Here is an 18960-nt window from a genome sequence, read left to right as displayed (position 1 = left end):
CTTTTTTTTTTCCCCTTGGCTTTATCTGGGTTTCTTCTTTTTTAAATTAACAACCCCAAGGCCTCAGTCCACATCAGGACTTACACTGAAGGTGACTTCCCTGATTTGGCTTACATTGTGCATGATCCCTGAGAAATATGCCTGCAGCTATCATCAAGTGCCCTGGTGTACCTCCACCACCTCTGCTAGTGCTGTTATGTGTTCACAGCATTGATTTATAAACACGAGATATATCTTTGAAAGCTCACTGACACAGGACTGGGCCTGTATCAGGCAATAATATGGACCCAAAAATGTCTTCTAGCAGAGAGCACAGCCCTGGGTTAGAGGAAATAACACAGTCCAAATTATTTTTTATGCTAACTGAGCAAGTAGTCGTGGAGGGGTCATGGAGAGCCCTTTACTGGAGACAGTAGAGCATGGCTCTTTTATGGTAGTTGAACAATAGGTTAGGACTTTAAAAACACATCTAGTGTTTCAAGGCGTTAATGAAGACCTATGCCATCCTGAACCCAGTCACTAGTGAGGGTCAAATGCTGACAGCCCAGTTACCCTGACCACTCCCATTCACTTCCATGGGAGGTGAATGATAACCCACTCCTTTTCCTTGCCTTGGTGCCTCATGCGACACAGCTGATTCATGCTTAGACTTGTGCTCCTGGAACAGCTATAACCCTTGCCATAAAGCCCTTTAATAACACTTAGCTAAGCCTCAGAGTAGCAACTTGTTGCCCCAGGACTTGTGCTCGTTGGGAAAGGTTTGAGCTAGAGGCTTCACAAGTTTCTGTGTCTTTGAATCAGTAAAGTCAAGCTAGCAATGTCCTTGATATCAGGGTACAAAGCCATGACATGGTTCACCTCGCCATAAGGGAAAAGGGAGCACAGCTCCCTGTGTGTGTTTGCTTGCTGGGCAGAGGGTGGCCTTGCAGCTGGGGTGGGCCAGCAGTCACTGTAAGAGGCATGAGGGTAAGCATGGGCTTTCTGGAAGAAGCCCAGCCCGTTGCTGGCGTCTAACAGAAGGGGCTGCCGTGGGGGCCGGCTGGGGAAACAGTGCTGCTGCTGCTGGTGGTTGCTGTACAAGTGAAGTGGGTTGGGGGGAAGAGCTGCGGACTGTGGCAAAACATGGTGCTGAGTCTCCAGGGCCTCTTTGTGCTGAGCACCATCAGGGACGTAGCAGCTCCTCTGACCCATCCCATGCACGCTGCAGCACTCCCCAGGCCAGCTGTGGTCTGGGCGCATCCAGCCCTGCTCAAGTGGGAGCACTGTTTGCTGGAAAGGGCATCGCAGTGAGCAGGTGTGGTCCCAGCTATGGGAGTGATGACACAAGTATGGGTTGTGCCTGAGGCCACTGCAGCAATGAGGTCTGTCCGTCACCGCTCTGTCCTGAGAGGTATGTATGGAACGATTGTAGCTGTAGGTGTCATCACCAATGGATAGCGCTGACATCTTCCCCAGGAGCGGCTGGTCTCGCAGCGGCTCTGCCAGTAGCAGCCACTGGTCCAGTCCCAGGTCAGAGCTGGGACCACCGGCCCAGGCTCCAGACGACTGCTCAGGACAGCTGCCCCGGGACCACCCTGGGTGGCAGGAAGCCCCTGCACAGCCACTGGCTTCTCGTAGCATTTCTGTGCTGGCATCAGGCCCTGCAGGCTCCCCTCTGGTCCTGTACGGTGAACGGTTATGTTTCTCCTCCTCTTTCCCCAGGCTTAACGGGACCTTTATTTTGGCCCTGAGCTCATCAGCAACCGAGAGCTGAGCTTGATGTGGCCTCTCTGGGTGGTAAAATTTGCATTTATTGCCATAGGTGCATTTTTTACCTGAAAGAATCAAAAAAATCAAACAGGAGGTTGTCGCTACCACCCACATCCATTAACATACCCATCGCTTCTCCCCAGCGCTGTGTGTTTGCAGGGGTGTGATAAGCACAAACAGCGAAGAGGGGAAGTGCTATTTTCCAGTTCAATACTTTTGACCCCAGATTTAAACATTGCTGACCTAAATAGCAGGGTGAAGCAGCAGTGAAAGGAAGTTTCTGCTATTTTGGAAGTGTCTGAAATTCATTTATGTTCCTGTTGCTGCACTCAGTGGGCTGGGAGACCTGATGCTACAAAGGCTTGCTTTAAAAAATGGTGTAGGGATTTACCTCTGAGAAACCTCCACACTACTGGAAAGCTGTTGGGAGGGGACAGAGGGGAAGTGTTTGGACGGCCTTTCCCAAGTGCTACGATGCACGTCGACTCTGCAAAGTGGAAAGTGGTTGCAGGCTGGGGGGTCAGCACGGCCACGGCACCTGTTTTGGGGACTGTGTGCGGGCAAGGATGGAGGACCCAGAAACACCTGCTGCCTTTGCTGAGGCTGAAGCCACTTAAGCAGGAGAGGAAAAAAGCATCAGACATTTGAGCAGCCCTGACCCAAGTCCCTAACACACAAAGCAGGACAGCACATGGCAGCAGCGCTTGCCCTCAGCTGAAGGAAAGTGCCACTAGGAAGCAAGGGGCAGCAGGAAGAGAGGTGGCAGTTCACAGCAGGGAGAGAAACCCACCATAGGGACAAGGCTGCCATTTGTGTTCAGGAAGCACTGGCTTTTTGCTGAGGAAGTTATTAAGAGTTGGTCCATGCCGGCCTAATGGATCATCAGGAGGCATAAACCTGAAAAAGGAAAAAGTCACAGGGGTAACAAAAATACCTCGAGCTTTTCGAGCTAAAGTGCCATCACAGCTTGTGGTACAAGCTTAGGGCAGAAAATTCTTGTGTGGCTTGGCGTAGCTCTGGCCGGCCAGCAGCCCAGCCATTGCAGCATCGCTTCCTTTTTCTCTGAAGCAGCAGCAGCAGCAGCAGCAAACTCTTCTGCATTCCCAGCACTACAATCCTCACCATCAGCTCCCTTACACAGCAAATTCACTTTTCTTTTACTAAATACTTGTTGGAGAATAAGGATTAAAAAGCCAGCAGTTAATTCAGAGCTACAGCTGATCATGCACGTGGTGTGGTAAACAAGCCCAGCCTTCTTCAAGGATTCAGTAAAGGCTTCCTGCTACAAGGCCTGCAAAATGCTTAGAAAAAGATGTTTATTCTTCTATGCCAGTGCCTGAATGTGGTGCTTCAGGAAGAAAACTAATTAGCACCTCTGGACTTGTTTGCAAATGAATCTGCATTGCACCCATGGAACAGCTCGCTGTCGGATGAAGGGAGTCGCAGGTAGGAGGGGAAGGGAGGCACTCAGGGAGTTGGGTTATCCACATCATGGGAATGAAACCTCCAACTTCAGGCCGTGGTTTTAGAGAGGTTCCCAAAACTGTGCAAGAAGGTCCTGCTGGAGCTATTCAAACGACCTCCACAGTAACAGCTAGACTCTCTGAGGGAAGGGTTCTGAGAAGGTCTGGCAATCCCTGCGAAAGAAGAAGGAAAATTTTGGTGGCAGGAGAGCCAAGTCTCCATCCTGACCCATGGAGAGTGCCACTGCATGAGGCAGCTCCTCTGCTCGCACTCGTCCATGCACACTGGATGTCTCTGAGCACATTTCCCCAGGCAGACCGATGGCTAATGAGGAAACTCTAGGAAACTCAGACAAGGTTAGTACGTACAGGCTGAGAAGCACATAGCTCAGCCTCGCAGGCACGGTGCGAGTGCCTTAATGAAAACCTTCCAATGGGGACGGTTAAGTGCCTGAGAGACCAGCTTCTCATCTCTCTTCTTCTAGAAAGTTACGATTACAAAAGCATTGGAAAAAGTGCTGTTCTGCCTTGTAGGGGAATTAAAAATACTGCAAGATAGCCAGCTTCCTCTCATGGATTTCATTCTATTTCTTATAGGAAATAGAAATTAAAAGATACCAAGCCTTGGGTTAACATCCCTGTTTGGACTGGAAAGAAGCAAAGCTGGTCACTAATACTGCCATTCAAATAGAGAAGTTCATTGAAGAGTGACATGGGGGGTTTAATACCAAAGCTGAGGCAACAGGAAGTCTCGTGTACTCTGCTACTGGTGGGAGGTGCACTGATGTTGGAGCTGACTTGGCCCATAATGTTTAAATTGAAGATTGTTTAACAACAACTATCTCTTACCTGTTACTGACAAAAGAGTACATGAGTAGTCGCTGCTCAATAAACCATTTCCACTCGGGGTTTTCATTCTGGAGATCCCGGTAACGGTCATTGGAAACAATGACTCCATCTTTCTCATATGCAACTTTCACTATATAGCGATCATCGTAGCAAACCACCCTCTTGCCTTTCACCTTCCGGGATGGGGTGTACACAAGGATCGATTGCTTTTCAAGCTCTTCAAGAATGTGCTGATCTGGTCGGATGGTTGGCAGAAATAGAAGGGGGAAAAAAAAAATTGATTAATAATGACCATGTCTCAATCATGTGATAGTAACCTACAGGAATCTAAAGATGTTCCTGCACGTTAGGCAACTTAAAGTGGTGTGATTTTCAGGTGCACTGATATCTGATGGTTATTTGGCAACTTGAAAATTAGGTCTTTTACAAAAGCAACTAATCTTAAAATTTGAGATACCTTTTTAAATTTTTAAGTCTTATCCATAGGAGGATGGCTTGAATTCTACACCAGTGATACGCTGAACACCTGTAGTTCACTTTTTGCCCCACTAGATGCTGGAAGGCTCCTAACCAGCCCTTGTATGAGTGTTACTGGGAGCTAAAATATGCTTGATAAAATAAATAAATAAACTTCTTTTGCTGCCATTGAGGATGCTCCGGCTTCTTGTCATTCCTGCTACGCAGCAAGGCGGATCCCCAGCCGCCTCATCTGCAGCTGCAGGTGCCAAGCTGCTGGCACCAATCGGGCACATCTATTTCCATACAAACTAAATCTCACAGCCCTCCACAGACTTCAGATGATACGTTTCCTTCTGGAAGAGGAACCCATGTAGGTCCTGTATCAGGATAACAGGCTAACAGATAACAGTCACACAGTAGTGAAAGCTTTGGATACTGCTGCCTTTGGATAATGGGTGAAACGATGTCGCTGTCTCCTGGCTGGCCTTAAGAGCTCGTTGCAAGCTGACAAACTCACTCTTTGTTTAACTTAGCTGGCAGCAACTTGTGCTTCTAAAGCAGAATGCTCAATGCAGTGTAACAAAGACTTGTATGCCATTTTAGTTGCTAGCCAGGAGCATGAGGCAATAAATTAGCGACTAATTTAAGTGATGGAAACCTGATATACAACTTGCACCATGCTTGTTTTTACAGGGCAAAACCATACTGGACTCTTCACACCCCCTGCCTCCATACTGCACCTAATGGTTGACAAATTATGCCCTGAACAGTGACCTACCTGCAATTGGACTGTCTTGTCGAGGGGACTCCTTTCTCCAGAGCGGGACAAAAACCTTGATGTATGTGTGCCCCCTTTCTCGAAACCAATCCACCGCCAGCTGGATCCCCCAGCAGGAGAATACCTCTTTGTTTCCGTGACTATAAAAAAGGAGGAAGATGGTGAGGCAAAGCTTTTGAGAAGCTTAGAGTTCTCTATAACAGAGCCAGTAACGAAAAGGTAAAACAAACAGCTTTTGTGTCATTCACCACGTCCCAAGAAAACAACCTGGCAGGGTGTCCTGGTTGGACAGATCCAAACACCTCCTCCAGCAGAACCAGAAACTTGTTATCTGAAGCAGTTTGGATACTTAGAAACAGAGGTATCCTATCCCCCATTTCTATGTCCTGCTGCTACCCAAACCTGTTGCTTCCATCTGTGTCTGGATGGACTTGGGTCCTATAGTACCAACAAGATCTTAGGCTGTGTCAGAGCCTTCACATACCTTGTCTGATAATGGTTTGAAGAGTGAGAGTTTCTTCTAGCACAAGCAGAAACCCATGAGGCTCTCCTATGCAAAACAAAATGTGGTAGTTTTCTTCTGTGGTAACAATGACATTAGGGATTTTAATGTCTGAAGCAGCTGCAAGTGTGATCAGAGGTCATTCAGCTGCTGCTCTCTTTTGCAAACAGGACTCAAACTATGGGGGAAGGAAAACTGTAAGAGGCAAGGTGGGAAATATGGAGAACCTAACCCAGGACTCCAAAAAAGGGATGAGACCTCAGTGGAGATGGCCACAGGCACCTCAGGCCCATCTTTATCTTGCTCTAGTTGGTGAATTTTGCCTTCATTGCACAGAGAGGTAGGAAAGCCCTAGGACAGTCACTGTAGAGGATGCAAGCAAGGCGGGTTCTGGAGAATTATCAATATTCAGAGCAAGACAGAGAGAACAACCTCAAGAAAAACAATTAGGGGTGATATCCTTTCTGAGTTTCTCCCCCCCGCCTTGAAAGTTCTTACTGCTTGTCATTCTCTTATCTAAAATTTGACTACAGTGCAGTGCACATGTAAAGGAAGGTAATTTGTTAACCACCTCTGCACAAGGAAACAGAAATAAACTCTACACAAAGTCCTAAAATGGATAAACGCCCTCACAGTATCTACAGAAACCTCATCCTTGTACTTTGAGCTTTCTGGATAGTATCACCACAGTCTCACCCAGGCTTTCACCTCTGCAAAACATACTTGTAAATGACTCTCTTGGTTACTACACCTGCCTGCCCTGATGGATGAGTCGAGGACGATGCCACAATCTTAAATGCTTCTCTCCCCACCATCCCCCAGAAATTCAAGTCTAGGTTCTGCCTACATCAGCCTCATAATCAAAGCTCTGTCTTACATCTAATAAAAGTTTCAGTGCTGGAATGGTGACCACAAATGAAAGCTAGTGCAGTTTAGAGGAAGAAACCTGGTTGTTTATTAATAGCTATGTAGGCAATAGGAAGTCTTAAAAAAAAAAACCCTACCAATAATAAATGGTCTGAAGTGCTCGACACATCTAATCATCTCCATTCTAGAGCAACTGTTTGTTTTAAAGGATAGGATCTACCCAGGATAGGTATAAAGTCACCTGGACAGGTGAATTGGAAGCGCAAGTGTCTTTTTCAGATAACTGCCTTTAAAAGGAAGTCTAGCTACATCTTTTATGCCATGACTCAAACAAAGTTCAGCAACAGCCTGCTTTAACATTGACTACCCATATATATATATAACCTTGTCAGCTTTAGGAAAGTAATTCTAGACGTATTCCCAGTGCAGAAGGTAAAGCACTCAAGCACAAGTGAGTTGGCCAAAAGGACAAGCAGAACAAGCAAGAAGAGGCACCTGGAATTGTTTCTCAGCGTTACCACTTAATCCAGTTGCTGCTCTGTTGCTACAGCCAAACCTGGGGAGGGTGTATATCTCAAATACATATCCCCAGCAGCACACATGGTGCGCTGCAGTGTGGTCGACACAACGGAACACTGTGTCTGCCCCGCAATGGAGCAGGGGCTTTAAAACTTTTCATTCTCCTTGCGTGGTGAATTTGTGTTGCCTGACAACAGATTGGCTCCTGTCAGTCACTTTCCCATGCACCCCCATATTCCATGGACCTTAACTGATCTGCTGTAACTCTGTCCCATCACCCTCTGACCTGTCAGCAGCAGGGTACATTGCCCTTGGGTCACAGATCAGCAGGGCCCCTCTCTCAGAGACCAAAGCAGCAATTTGGCCTGGCTCTGACTCCGGCAATTAATCCATAATTAGCGTGAAATGGATCCTTTTTAAATTGTGCAATTCCAGTCCCTTTGAGAAGAAGTTTATTCAAAACAACAACTTTTGAAAACTTAAAATGGCCCTGTCTCCACCTGGGCGTGACACAGCATCAGCCACAGCTTTGGCAGAAGGGAGAGAGCCTAACACAGGGTTCCTCAGGCCTGGGAAAAGGCCTCTGTACCTATCACAGCTTAAAAAACAGGTGTAAGTGCAAGCACTAGATTAGACAGTCTCTTCGGTGCGCAGCAAATAGGGTTATGATGGTTCCCTTTTCATATTAACACAATTCAATTTAATTTTTGACACTAGCCTTACTAAACCGTCCTGCCCACTTCCCATGGATGGGCTGGCAGACGGCTAATGGGGGCAGGAGATCCTAACACCTGGGTACCGAGCTCATGGCCCAGACGAGGCTAAGCGACTTTGCTCTGTTGTGCATTTCTCACTCCTCATGAGCTGCCCTGACCAAGGAACCCTTCTTTTTCGGCTGGGATTTCTCCCTTCATCCAGAAGATGGCATAATTTGCCTAGTCTTCAGCTGCTCTGGATGTGCTTGTCCTCTTTGCCCTCTAAGCAGAGGGGATGTGGTCTCACCTCACACCAAAGATAAGGGAAGGAGGAAGCCCTCCTCCGCCCTGTCCCAGCCTGCAGGGATGGGATGGGCCATGCTGAGCAGGAAGGGAAGTTAACAGGGATAGCCAGTGGATAGCCAGCACATCCTGGACTCTGGACTGCCAAGGCCTCTGGCCAGTCGTACGGCTCAGGTTGAACAGAGGCCAACCCACCGCTGTCTTTGGACTTCCCATCCATGCGGCCGTGCCAGGCTCCCCATCAGTAAGAGTGCTTTCACAGTGTCAGGACTCTGCTTAGGAGATGTAATTGGCCACGGTGGGTTGCTATGACATTTCCCAGAAACAGAATTAATTGAGGAAATGAGACTATTCGGTACAAGTCAACTATCAATTCCCTGATATTTCCATAAAAATGAAGCCAAACCAAAAACCAACTAAACTATATAAGCTGGGAACATTGTTGGGGTTTACTTGCAAGTCAAAACAGTACAACTGTGTTAGGAACCACAGTCACCTGTCTTTATTTTCCCTCTCCTTCTTAGGTTAGTTGGGCTGTTCTGTTCATCAGTTTTTCCTGGAAACACCTCAGCATATAGGTTTAGAAATCCTACATACCCATTTGAAAAGGCAGGGAAACATCAACGGTGAACTAAAAGGGAGAGTAGCTGCTGAATCATACTGCCATAAACAGCAGTGGTTAGCTAGCTGGTGGCTTATAAAAGGTCAAAATGCAGAGCGAGCCAGTGATGCATTTGGCATGCGTCTTTATGGGCATAGAGACTACAGGTCCCTAGAAGGTGTGCCTCAGCCAAGAACAGGAATAAGCAGGTGGTTCGTAGATTATACATTAAATACATCAATGCACCGCTCACCTGAAGAAAACACATAGTTCAAGCCATCAGCTTCAAAATTTGAAAGCTTCAGAGGAAGAGAGATCCCTTTTAGGAAACAGAGCTTACCTCATTGCAACATTGCTTCCATCAATCACAATGGGTCTGAAGTGATCAGAAGAATCACTGTCATCTTCTCCAAGCCACTTTGGCCCTGGTGTAGTGCTACATGATCCACGGGCAACAAGTTTTAGTGGGGAAGGCTGAGGCTGGCTCTCCAGAACTTGAGGTTTGCTCCCCATCCGAATCAGCTCTTTCAGCACATCATCCTCCAGGGCCTCCTGGCCCAGGTTCTCCAGCACTTTGCAGATGTCCTGCTTACCATAGCCCAGCTTGCAGAAAAAATCCAGCTTGCTCTGCTGCACTTCCACCCCTGCCGTAGAAACTTTTTTGGAGTGTGGTGGTACTGGTTTGCTGGAAAGTGAACTGGCCAGTGCCATCTTAGCAGGCATTTACATTCCTTTAAACCCAGTGCTCCTGTCTTCCCAGCCTTATCCAACAGGCATCAGCTTTAGGTGGGGGAAAGATTAGAAACAACAAAACACGAGCATTAAGGAAGAACATGCAACCTCAGCTGTTTGCCTAGTGCCCAGCAAAGAGACTATCTGGTCAGCTGTCTTCTCTCTGAAGAGGCCGTCCAGTCTTCTCTCAGCATTAAAGCATTTTTCTGGTCCGCTCTTTATAAAAGCACTGGAGTGTCCCATGCAATGTTTGTCACTATCCAGGCATTATGTCAGACAGGTGTCATTCTACCTCATGAGCTACACAAGCCTGTCTGAACACAGACACACTGTATGCGTAAGTTTGTTCTTCAGACTTATGTCACAGGAAATGATATAAAGGACGGTGTACCCGGGGATTTTCAATTTGCTCAGTGTGGTTTGTGAGCCACAGATAAAAATCTGTTGAATGTACTCAGATGCCATAGCAACTTAACAAGTATAGCAAACTTCATTGAGTGATTTAAGGAAACGTGTTTGCAAAGTAGCTGGGAACTCTGAACTTCTTTTGTTAGTTTTGTCTTTCCTAGTATGTGTTCGTCTGTGTATACACAGACATACCTTATGAAATTCTGTCACTCGTCTGTTCCGATGATGCCTGACTTACTCTTTTCCTGTTATTTGCTATGTCAGTGAGGACTTTTGTATAGAGAGAAGCAGCTTGTTTTTTGAAAGCTGTCGGGGCAGTGGTTAGAATCAGGCAATCTGAAAAGCGGTTTCAATTTCACTTATATTTGTTGTCAAGAGAAATTGGCAATTCAGAAATGAGCATGCAGAAGTAGCAGAAAGCTACTTCAAGCTTCTCCAAAACTGCACTATTTACATTTCTGGTCTACCCAGTAAATGAAGGTGATGGGCAGCATACACAGGCATACCCAGAGCTGCTTCAGCCCAACAAGCGTGACAGCAGGAGGACATACAGGGTGACCACTCATCCACCCGAAGATGCTTGCATCTTCGGTCACTGTTGGCATGCTTGCGCTGAAGCTTCTCTCTCCATGTCTCTGCAATTATTTGTGCTACCTGGATGAAGCCTGTGGCTCATTCATCTACCCACATGTAGGATGTAAGAGTGGCCCTCTTGCCTTCACTAATTGTGGCCAGCAAGTGACACAGGATTAACTGACCAAACAGCCACCTCCATGACAAGCCCAGAGCCATAACCACAGTGCACCCACCAGCTCCCCTTCCCAGCCTGCCCTGCATGCCGCTGGCCACTCCCTGCCCAGCAGTGGGCCACCCCAGGAGCTCTGAAGCCAAAAGCAGCTGGAGGAAGGCACGGAGGTACTGGAGACAGCAAAGGAACCTGAGTGCAGCTCCTCCCCGAGGCATTAAGAGCCTCCCCAGGCTTTGGGGAAGAAATCCACATTGGGTTCAGTTAATTTAAAACTGATTAGTTCAGCAGGAAAACCTGATAATTAGTTAATAACTCCACCTCGTACAACTTCGACCTTTACTTTTCTGCGTAGCCTTGTAACTTTCAGTTATTCTTCTGTGGAAGAAATCTGGCACTCTGTTAAAAGTCACAAATAGCATCAGTAAAATAAAATAACACCTGAAATGTGTCATATACATAAGGGGAAAGCAGTTACCATGTGTATTTTTCTATCTGAACCAAAGTGTTGCTTATTTTGGCCAGTGGACTCAACTGGTTTTTCTCACAGTGAACTCCACAAGTGTAACAGTTTTTTTACATCTAATCCTTGCTTTTAATTAATGGACCAAAGATGAAAAGGAATTTGCCTGCTTTTTTGTTGCTGAAATGGTTTCTCAGCTTTGAAATAACTACTCTCTGAACTGAAACACGTTAATGTATCTTTGTTCCCAAACATAGCTGAAGGTGTCACAGCTAGGCTGGTGATGTAGCAAACTCTGCTTCCAGGTGTGTGGTCAGTGGCTCCAAACACTTAACACGTACTACTTGATTTTTTTCATGTCTAGATTATTTTAATAAATTATTGTAAATGAAAAACGTTAGTTGCTGTCTGTCCTCAGGTTGAAAATAATATATTTAATGTATTTTAATAACTATCACTATTATTTTGTAAACCTGTACTTCTATCTATTCTGATGATTTTTCTTTATTTTATTTTTTTTAATATCAGAGCAGTTTCCCACACTAGCATCACATTGTGTTGTGTGCGTTGTTTATCCTGGCTTCATCAGAAAGTAGGTTCAATTCAATCCAGAATTTTACCAGAGAGCTTTCCAGCTGCAGAGGATACAGAGGCGACGTCCGTCTCGCAGCGTGCACCCCACAGCCCCCGTCAGCAGCAGCACACCAGAGCACAATGCTGGATGAAGGCTGCTCACCAGATCACTTTTCCAGCCCCCATCCCAGGAAGCCCTGAGCCCACGGTCCACATCTGCACCCTTTGCTTCCCAACAGGCAGAGTCAGCATTTTGCAAGGCTTGGCCCTTCTGCACAAGTGATGAACCCCTTCAGCTTGGTGAGCTGAGGCAATGCCTGGGAAATGCCAAGCTCGGGGTTGTTGCCTGGGGTTGACACGATGCAGTATCAGCCATCACCAGCAACATGCTAGTTCTGCAAAGTTAACCACTGGATTTCTGCTGCAGCTCCTACTGCAAAAATTAGTAATATCGTGACTGCAGGGTTTTTCACCACAGAGAGAACAAGCTTGCAACCCTCAGGTAAAAGCCTTGGTCATAGCCAACACTGGGGCCACCTAGCTTACACATTAGTAAACACCCAGTAGTGTGCCCAAGACCAGTAGGTCAGCTGGGTGCTTATAACCAGCACAAAAACCTATGACAAGAGGAGAAAGTGTGCATCACAGAGTCCAGCTTTTGCTATCACGGATGAACAGGTTGTGAAATCTCATTTATAATTATGACTTTCGTTTTCAAACTAAGATTTCCTCCTGCCACTTTCCCCTCCTCACCTCAGCAAACACTGTTGGGAAGCTGCTCTTCTTTTCCCTCCACTGAGAGCCAAAGTATTTTCATTTCCCTGCTAAATTCATCCACGGGTAATTGTGTGCCCATCCTATGTTCTGGCTTAAACAGCATCCCTTTCTGTCTGTGGTGGTGTGCCTCCTCTTGCACGCGCGCGCGCACACACACACACACAGAGAGAGAGAGGGATTAGCTTTAGTGACATTTCCAAAATTCTATTTTAATCTTAAAATTTTAGCTATTAAAAAAAATACTTTTGACAAAAAATTGAGAAATCTGTTAAGGTCTTCTGTCTTTTCTGTATTTTGACAGATTTGGAAGATTAGAAAAAAATAATTTGAAATTTTTGAAAAAAACTTTCAAAAAAAGTAGTAGTTATACTCCTCATCTTAAATTACTTTAAATAATAAATTTTGCCGGGTGTTTGCTCCCCTTGCGAACAGTCAGAGAGGACCAGGCGCCCTGCAGGTGTGTGTTTAAGCAGCATCTCCTCCAGCCTCAGGCCACAGGACCACAATAGGGACCAGCTTGACTCAGAGGGAGCTGGGGCTCCTCAAAACCCCCACCAAAGCCCTGTCCTGCCGGAGCAGGAGCAGAGGGGACATGGCCCCAGCTGGACCTGGCATTGGTCAAGGCAGAGCAGGTTTGGATCTTCTCTAAACTAGACATGTCAAGTAACACCACGAGGGCAGCAACAGCTCCCTGCCATGACAGTGCTCTCCCTCACACCTTAGGTCTGGGCCACCTCTTCTCCTTCCTCTGCCCCTGAGAATCATGCTGCAAACCACCTGAGCCTGCCAGCCCATTTGAGCCCTTCCATGAGCTGTTTCTCTGAAAGAAGATGGGCTGCTCTGCTTTCAGAAAAATAACAATTTTTACTTTCACAAATTAGACGTGCACATAAACTCTTAATAACAAGTCCAGTCATTTGTTGTCTGGATGACTAAGAAAAGATTCACCTTCTTCTTCCCCACCTTCCCTGATGCATTTGCCAAAAATAATAAAAGCAAACACCCCAGAGAGCGAGCCATGCTCACAGGTAGCCCCACTTGCTCTGCACCTTACCTGGCAGCTGTGATTTCTGTGTCCCAGCAATACTGTCCCACCATTCGTGAGCCAGAAGCTGGATCCAGAGCAGTACGGGGCTCACAAGGAAGTCGTCAGCCCGTATTTAGAGGTTTTATGGCAAGGCTGATGTCAACTGAGAGCAAACAAGTGCAGTGAGCAGGTTAGAGCTCATTCTGTAGGAAGGTTTTACTTCCTCATTTGGCTGGCTGAGTTCTCATTTAACTCTATAGGTTGATGATAAACTTTCACTTCATTTTTCAAAAGGGGGGGGGGAGGGGGGAGGGGGAAGGAGGTTCCCAACACATCTCTGTTCTGAGTCACGCACAAAGATTAGTCAAACCCATTCTGACAGGGATCCACGACACTGGGCAGTAAGAAAATGGCACATGAATTCTGGGGCAAGTGAAAAGTTTTCCACCAGGGATGCTTCACCAAGTTATTTCAGCCTCATTCCCCTTGTGTCTGGCAAATTTCTGACCTTCAGGGACACATGGAAAAATAATTATTTTTAAAAAATCAACATTTTGCTTAGCAGCTGGTATTGCAAAGCCTCATCCAAACACCTCCACATCTGAGGGAACCTGCTCTGGGAGACTACAGTCAAATATCAAAACCCAAACCAAACCCCCTAACCTACTGGTGCCTCGATTGAAAGGCTACTTCAGAGACACACAGCCTGCCCACAGCAAGGACCAACAGGCACTTGTCAATAGAAACCTGAGGTTTTCTTCTGCTTGTTCCTTACCTTGCTGTAAATAAACGTGCCCCAAATCCACTTTTAGGCAGCAGGAAGGGTTGGAGACTTAAGGTGAGGTTAATGCCTGGGACCCTTTGGGTGCTGCAGGCAGCTCTGCAGGCGTGGTGCCCTCTGCGAACAGGGCCAGGGAGGGTGGGAGTACCCCTCTGAGGAAGGAGAGCACCTCTGCCACTGTCGCAAGGTGACACACCAGAGCAGGGCTGCCCTTTCCCAGCCAGAAATTCCCCCCTACTTGCGCACGTTGTGGGAGGAAGCAGGGTGGCCAAACCCTTTGTATTGGCATCCTGTTTAATCCGAAGCCTGGTTGGTAGTAAGCAAGCCTTGCCACCGCTTCCCAGACGGTTCCAGTCAATGGTTATGCCTTTGCATTGTGCCCAGGCTCCCGGGAACTCTTTGGGACCCAGGCTGCCCTGCTGCTGTGCAAAGCAGTGCCCAGGCCGTCACAGGACGCAAGGGCAGCACACCGCCTCACCCGTCCTGCCTCTGGCACAAAACTTCCTCTAACCACCAAGGCCTGGCTGGGCTGGTTAGTGGCTACAGAACTAGGAAAGTGTTCCTGAGGTCACCACTAAAGAAACATGTTAGTTTTCTGCTGCCCGGAATAGCTATAAGAGCAGAATGCCCAGAGCCTTTGAATCCACATCCCTGGAGAAGAAGGATCTTCTCTGCTCCATTTAAACTTGCAGAATGCCACATACCTCATCACAAGACCGCCACGGAGCAGTGCTATTGGAAAGGAAAGAGAAATTTGCTGTGTTATTTATAATCCAGGAAGGCAACAGAGCAAAGCACAGGACATTGCATAGTATCGTTTTAACTCCTACTTCTCAGTAAAATGTTTTTTTTTTACTACATCAATAAGAACAAACCAGAGCTTATAAAAAGAAACGAGAAGAAAATCAGATAAGAGAATTTTGCACTTGTCTTTCATTTACAATGAAATGACTAAACCCACCTACTGTTAAAAGCCATGAGCAAAAAACTTCAACGTCATTCAAACCGCAGCCAGCCAGGAAGACCCTTACCCAATTCCTGAAATCTGTTAAGGGCCTTTACCTAGGTGCTTGCGAGTTGAGCAAGACAGAAGACCATGAAAAATAAAGGATTGTGTTTAATTTTCCGGATGGTCTCAAACCCTTTCGCTCACCAGTGCAGACAAATATTTGAGAGCCCAAGGCTGTGGTTTCATAGATATTTCCTTTCTCTGCTGTGCTCCCTTGGGCTGACAAGCACGCTGAGTTTTCCCAGCACAACGATTTGTTGCTGCTCAATGGCATTGTTGTGTTCAAGAGGGAAAGAGCTGCACTGGGAGACGTTTCAGAGGGGAAGATCCCCCCACTAATGGATGTTCCTATGTTGAGCTGAAGACTGAGGATTTACTGGTTTGTGAAAAAACTAGAGCTTCACCAGAACCATTACCAACCTCAAAGCAAGACAGCCTGGTTGTGGCAGCTCCTGGAGGCTATGGAGAGGACCAGGCATGACTTTCAAGGAGGCTTCCTGTGCAAAACCACTTTCCTGATGGTGTCAGACTTTCATATGGATAAACATTCTCTTGAAACTGGTAGTGTGGAACACCGCAGGTGTTTTGGTCTATACACCCCAGTGAGCTATTTGCTTTGCTAAAGGAAACAGTCATTTATTGCATCAGCACCAGAGAAAAGCGTTATTACCATCTTCCTCATCTGAAAAAGGTCACCTGCTGGGAAAATCAAACAAGTGTAGTTGGCCGTAGTATCACAGTGAAAATTCTTTAGCCCCTAACCAGCAGAAGACAGTCAGGATAAAGCAAGTGCTTAATCAAATGCAGGTCTATAGCCAGGAATATTTTAAATACTTCCTGGAACTAATATATTCCCCATCCTGCCTTGAGTGAGAATATCTCCCTACTGCCTTCTACAAGGCTTGGGTCAGACCCTCAAGCCATACTCCCTCAATTCAGTCTCCTGGTTCACTAAGAACAAGAAGTCACCATTACACAGTACAAGCTACATTCACAATTTTAAAGACAATTTTTACACATTATTAGGCAAAGTCTAGATGTTTTCTGCCAGTGAAATTCTCTCCCTGTTGGAGACACTGGAAATTTTGACTTGGAGACAGGTGTTCACCCCAAAAACTTTACATCACTAACTTAACAGGTCCTGCTAGAATGCCAGATCAGTTATTGATGGGCAATCCTGTATTCAGGCTGGCAAAGAGACAGTATCTTTAGAAGAGGTATTTTTACGTGCTTGCCAAAACGACCACCTTTCCTCCCTCCCCAAAACTATGCCACAGTAGCGAGCACTCCATCTGACCACAGAACAGGGAGAACAGAAAACTGATTTCAATAGTACAGCCAATGGTAACTTCTTTTACTTCTTGGAAAATTACAATCCCATCTGAAGATCTGATGTAACAGGATCCCAGCTTGGTTTTGCCTAAAATATCTATTTTCCTCTGCCTTTTATATAAAAAGATACTGCTATTACTCAAGTGTTTTCCGCTGGACTTCTTATAAAAAAGTACCTTTTACAATCAGAAAGTCCCAAACAAGTTTCAAGTTCAAAAGTTTACTGCTGTTCAGCTTAAGATTTCAGCAAGCTCTTGGAACTGTCTTTCAGCTTCAATGATTTACCGTATGCTTATAAGACCTAAACCTTAATACCGTTTACTGCTGCCTTTTAACACAGCTACTGCTTGTAACCAAGATGCTGCTGGCTTGCTCACTGAGAAAAAGCACATTCTGTCAGTAAGCAGAACAAGAGTTTTACACAAAAATACCATCCTGTAGCAAATATTTACATAATTTTTAGTGTAATTTAACATTTTTCAAATTGCTTATACTATCCTTATGTATGCAACAGGTGACTGATAGAATAGGATTGACATTATCCATGCTCTAGGAAGCTTACAAGCAAAACCTGTAATCCCATTGTCAATAACATACAAGATTTATGTGAAAAAACCAGGCTATAGAAGGGTGAGATGAACAAAGATAAGAGCAGCAACAGATTCAGAAATGCTTCTGAACTGATCTGCTGGAGGGTAGGAAGGCCCTACAGAGCGATCTGGACAGGTTGGATAGATGGGCAGAGACCAACGGCATGAGGTTCAACAAGAACAAGTGCCGGGTCTTACACTTCAGCCACAACAACCCCATGCAGCGCTACAGGCTGGGGGAAGAGTGGTTAGAAAGCGGCCCAGTGGAAAGAGACCTGGGGGTGCTGATCGACAGCCGGCTAAACATGAGCCAGCAGTGTGCCCAGGTGGCCAAGAAGGCCAATGGCATCCTGGCCTCTATTAGGAATAGTGTAGCCAGCCGGTCCAGGGAAGTGATCGTCCCTCTGTACTCGGCACTGGTGAAGCCGTACCTCGAATACTGTGTCCAGTTCTGGGCCCCGCACTTCAACAAAGATGTTGAGGTGTTGGAGCGAGTCCAGAGGAGGGTGACCAAGCTGGTGAAGGATCTGTAGGGTCTGTCCTACGAGGAATGGCTGAGGGAGCTGGGGTTGTTTAGCCTGGAGAAGAGGAGGCTCAGAGGTGACCTTATTGCCGTCTACAACTACCTGAAGGGAGGTTGTAGTGGAGTGGGAGTCTGCCTCTTCTCCCAGGCAACTAGCGATAGGACAAGAGGACATAGCCTCAAGCTTCGCCAGGGGAGGTTCAGGTTGAACATTAGGAAGCATTTCTTTTCAGAAAGGGTCATTAGACATTGGAATGGGCTGCCCAGGGAGGTGGTGGAGTCACCATCTCTGGAACGTGTTTAAGAAAAGACTGGACATGGCACTTAGTGCCATGGCCTAGTTGACATGGTGGTGTCAGGACAACGGTTGGACTCGATGATCCCAGAGGTCTCTTCCAACCTGATTGATTCTGTCATTCTGTGATTCTTAAATGTCCAATTAAAAATGCTTGTCCATATAACTGGGGGTGGAGGGTGGGATGTGTTTTGTTTTGTTTTTTTTGTTTGGGTGGGGTTTTTTGGACAAGTGGAAGGAAGCAGGTACAGCTTTACCTACTGACAGTAAAGATTCTTGGCAGCCCAGAACCAGGGATACATGGCATGCTCTTCCATCTATGCATGGGACTACACAGAAGAACTCTTTCAGCACACATCCCGAAGGAAGAGCAAACACACCAAGGCGTTGTGCCAAAATGGGATTTTGACGAAGAATGCTTATGTGTTGCCAGCTCCCTAACTCACACAGAGCACAACCCGGCTTATGCTGACGGAGTTTCATAAACACACTAATGAACAGGAAGCCATCAGAAAGAAGGCCGACAGCCATCAGGCAGAGCACACACCAGGATGAATGCAGGGTTATAATGTTTTTGGGTAAGCACTTACATCACCCATGCTGCAACAACAACCACTTGTACAGAATCCTTATGCTACTCCTACTGGCTTGTGAGACATCCATGAGATTGAAGAGATATCTCTGTTGCAAAACCCTAGCCTCTCTCACTTGACTTTAGTGCTTTAAGGCCAGACCCCATTCATAACATGGTTTGGGTCAAGTCTACCTCAAGGCTACAGAGAACTAAAGGAACTGCAATGCCTGACTACAAAATAGGTCTCTAACTTCCTCTTATCCATGGACTAAAACTGTATGCAGAGTTTATGTTGTTATTTTTAAGTTGTTACAGAGAAGGGAATCCAATAGAAAACTATAAGGAG

The 18960-nt window shown here is 46.3% G+C and overlaps 1 protein-coding gene across 1 annotated transcript; it reads right to left on the bottom strand.

The window, feature by feature from the left end:
* Window positions 1-774: 774 nt before the first annotated feature.
* On the bottom strand, window positions 775-9508 carry ZC3H12D (zinc finger CCCH-type containing 12D). The gene is made up of 5 exons (XM_068414109.1): window positions 9126-9508; window positions 5299-5438; window positions 4062-4296; window positions 2540-2646; window positions 775-1814 (listed from the first exon to the last, which is right to left on the bottom strand). The coding sequence occupies exons 1-5, from the start codon at window positions 9506-9508 to the stop codon at window positions 775-777; spliced, it is 1905 nt and encodes a 634-aa protein (XP_068270210.1).
* Between the last annotated feature and the right edge of the window lie 9452 nt (window positions 9509-18960).

This window comes from Nyctibius grandis, chromosome 1 (genome assembly GCF_013368605.1).
Source record: "Nyctibius grandis isolate bNycGra1 chromosome 1, bNycGra1.pri, whole genome shotgun sequence".
NCBI lineage: Eukaryota > Metazoa > Chordata > Aves > Nyctibiiformes > Nyctibiidae > Nyctibius > Nyctibius grandis.
The sequence above is the reverse complement of the archived record's forward strand: the minus strand, read 5'-3'. Positions and strand labels throughout refer to the sequence as shown.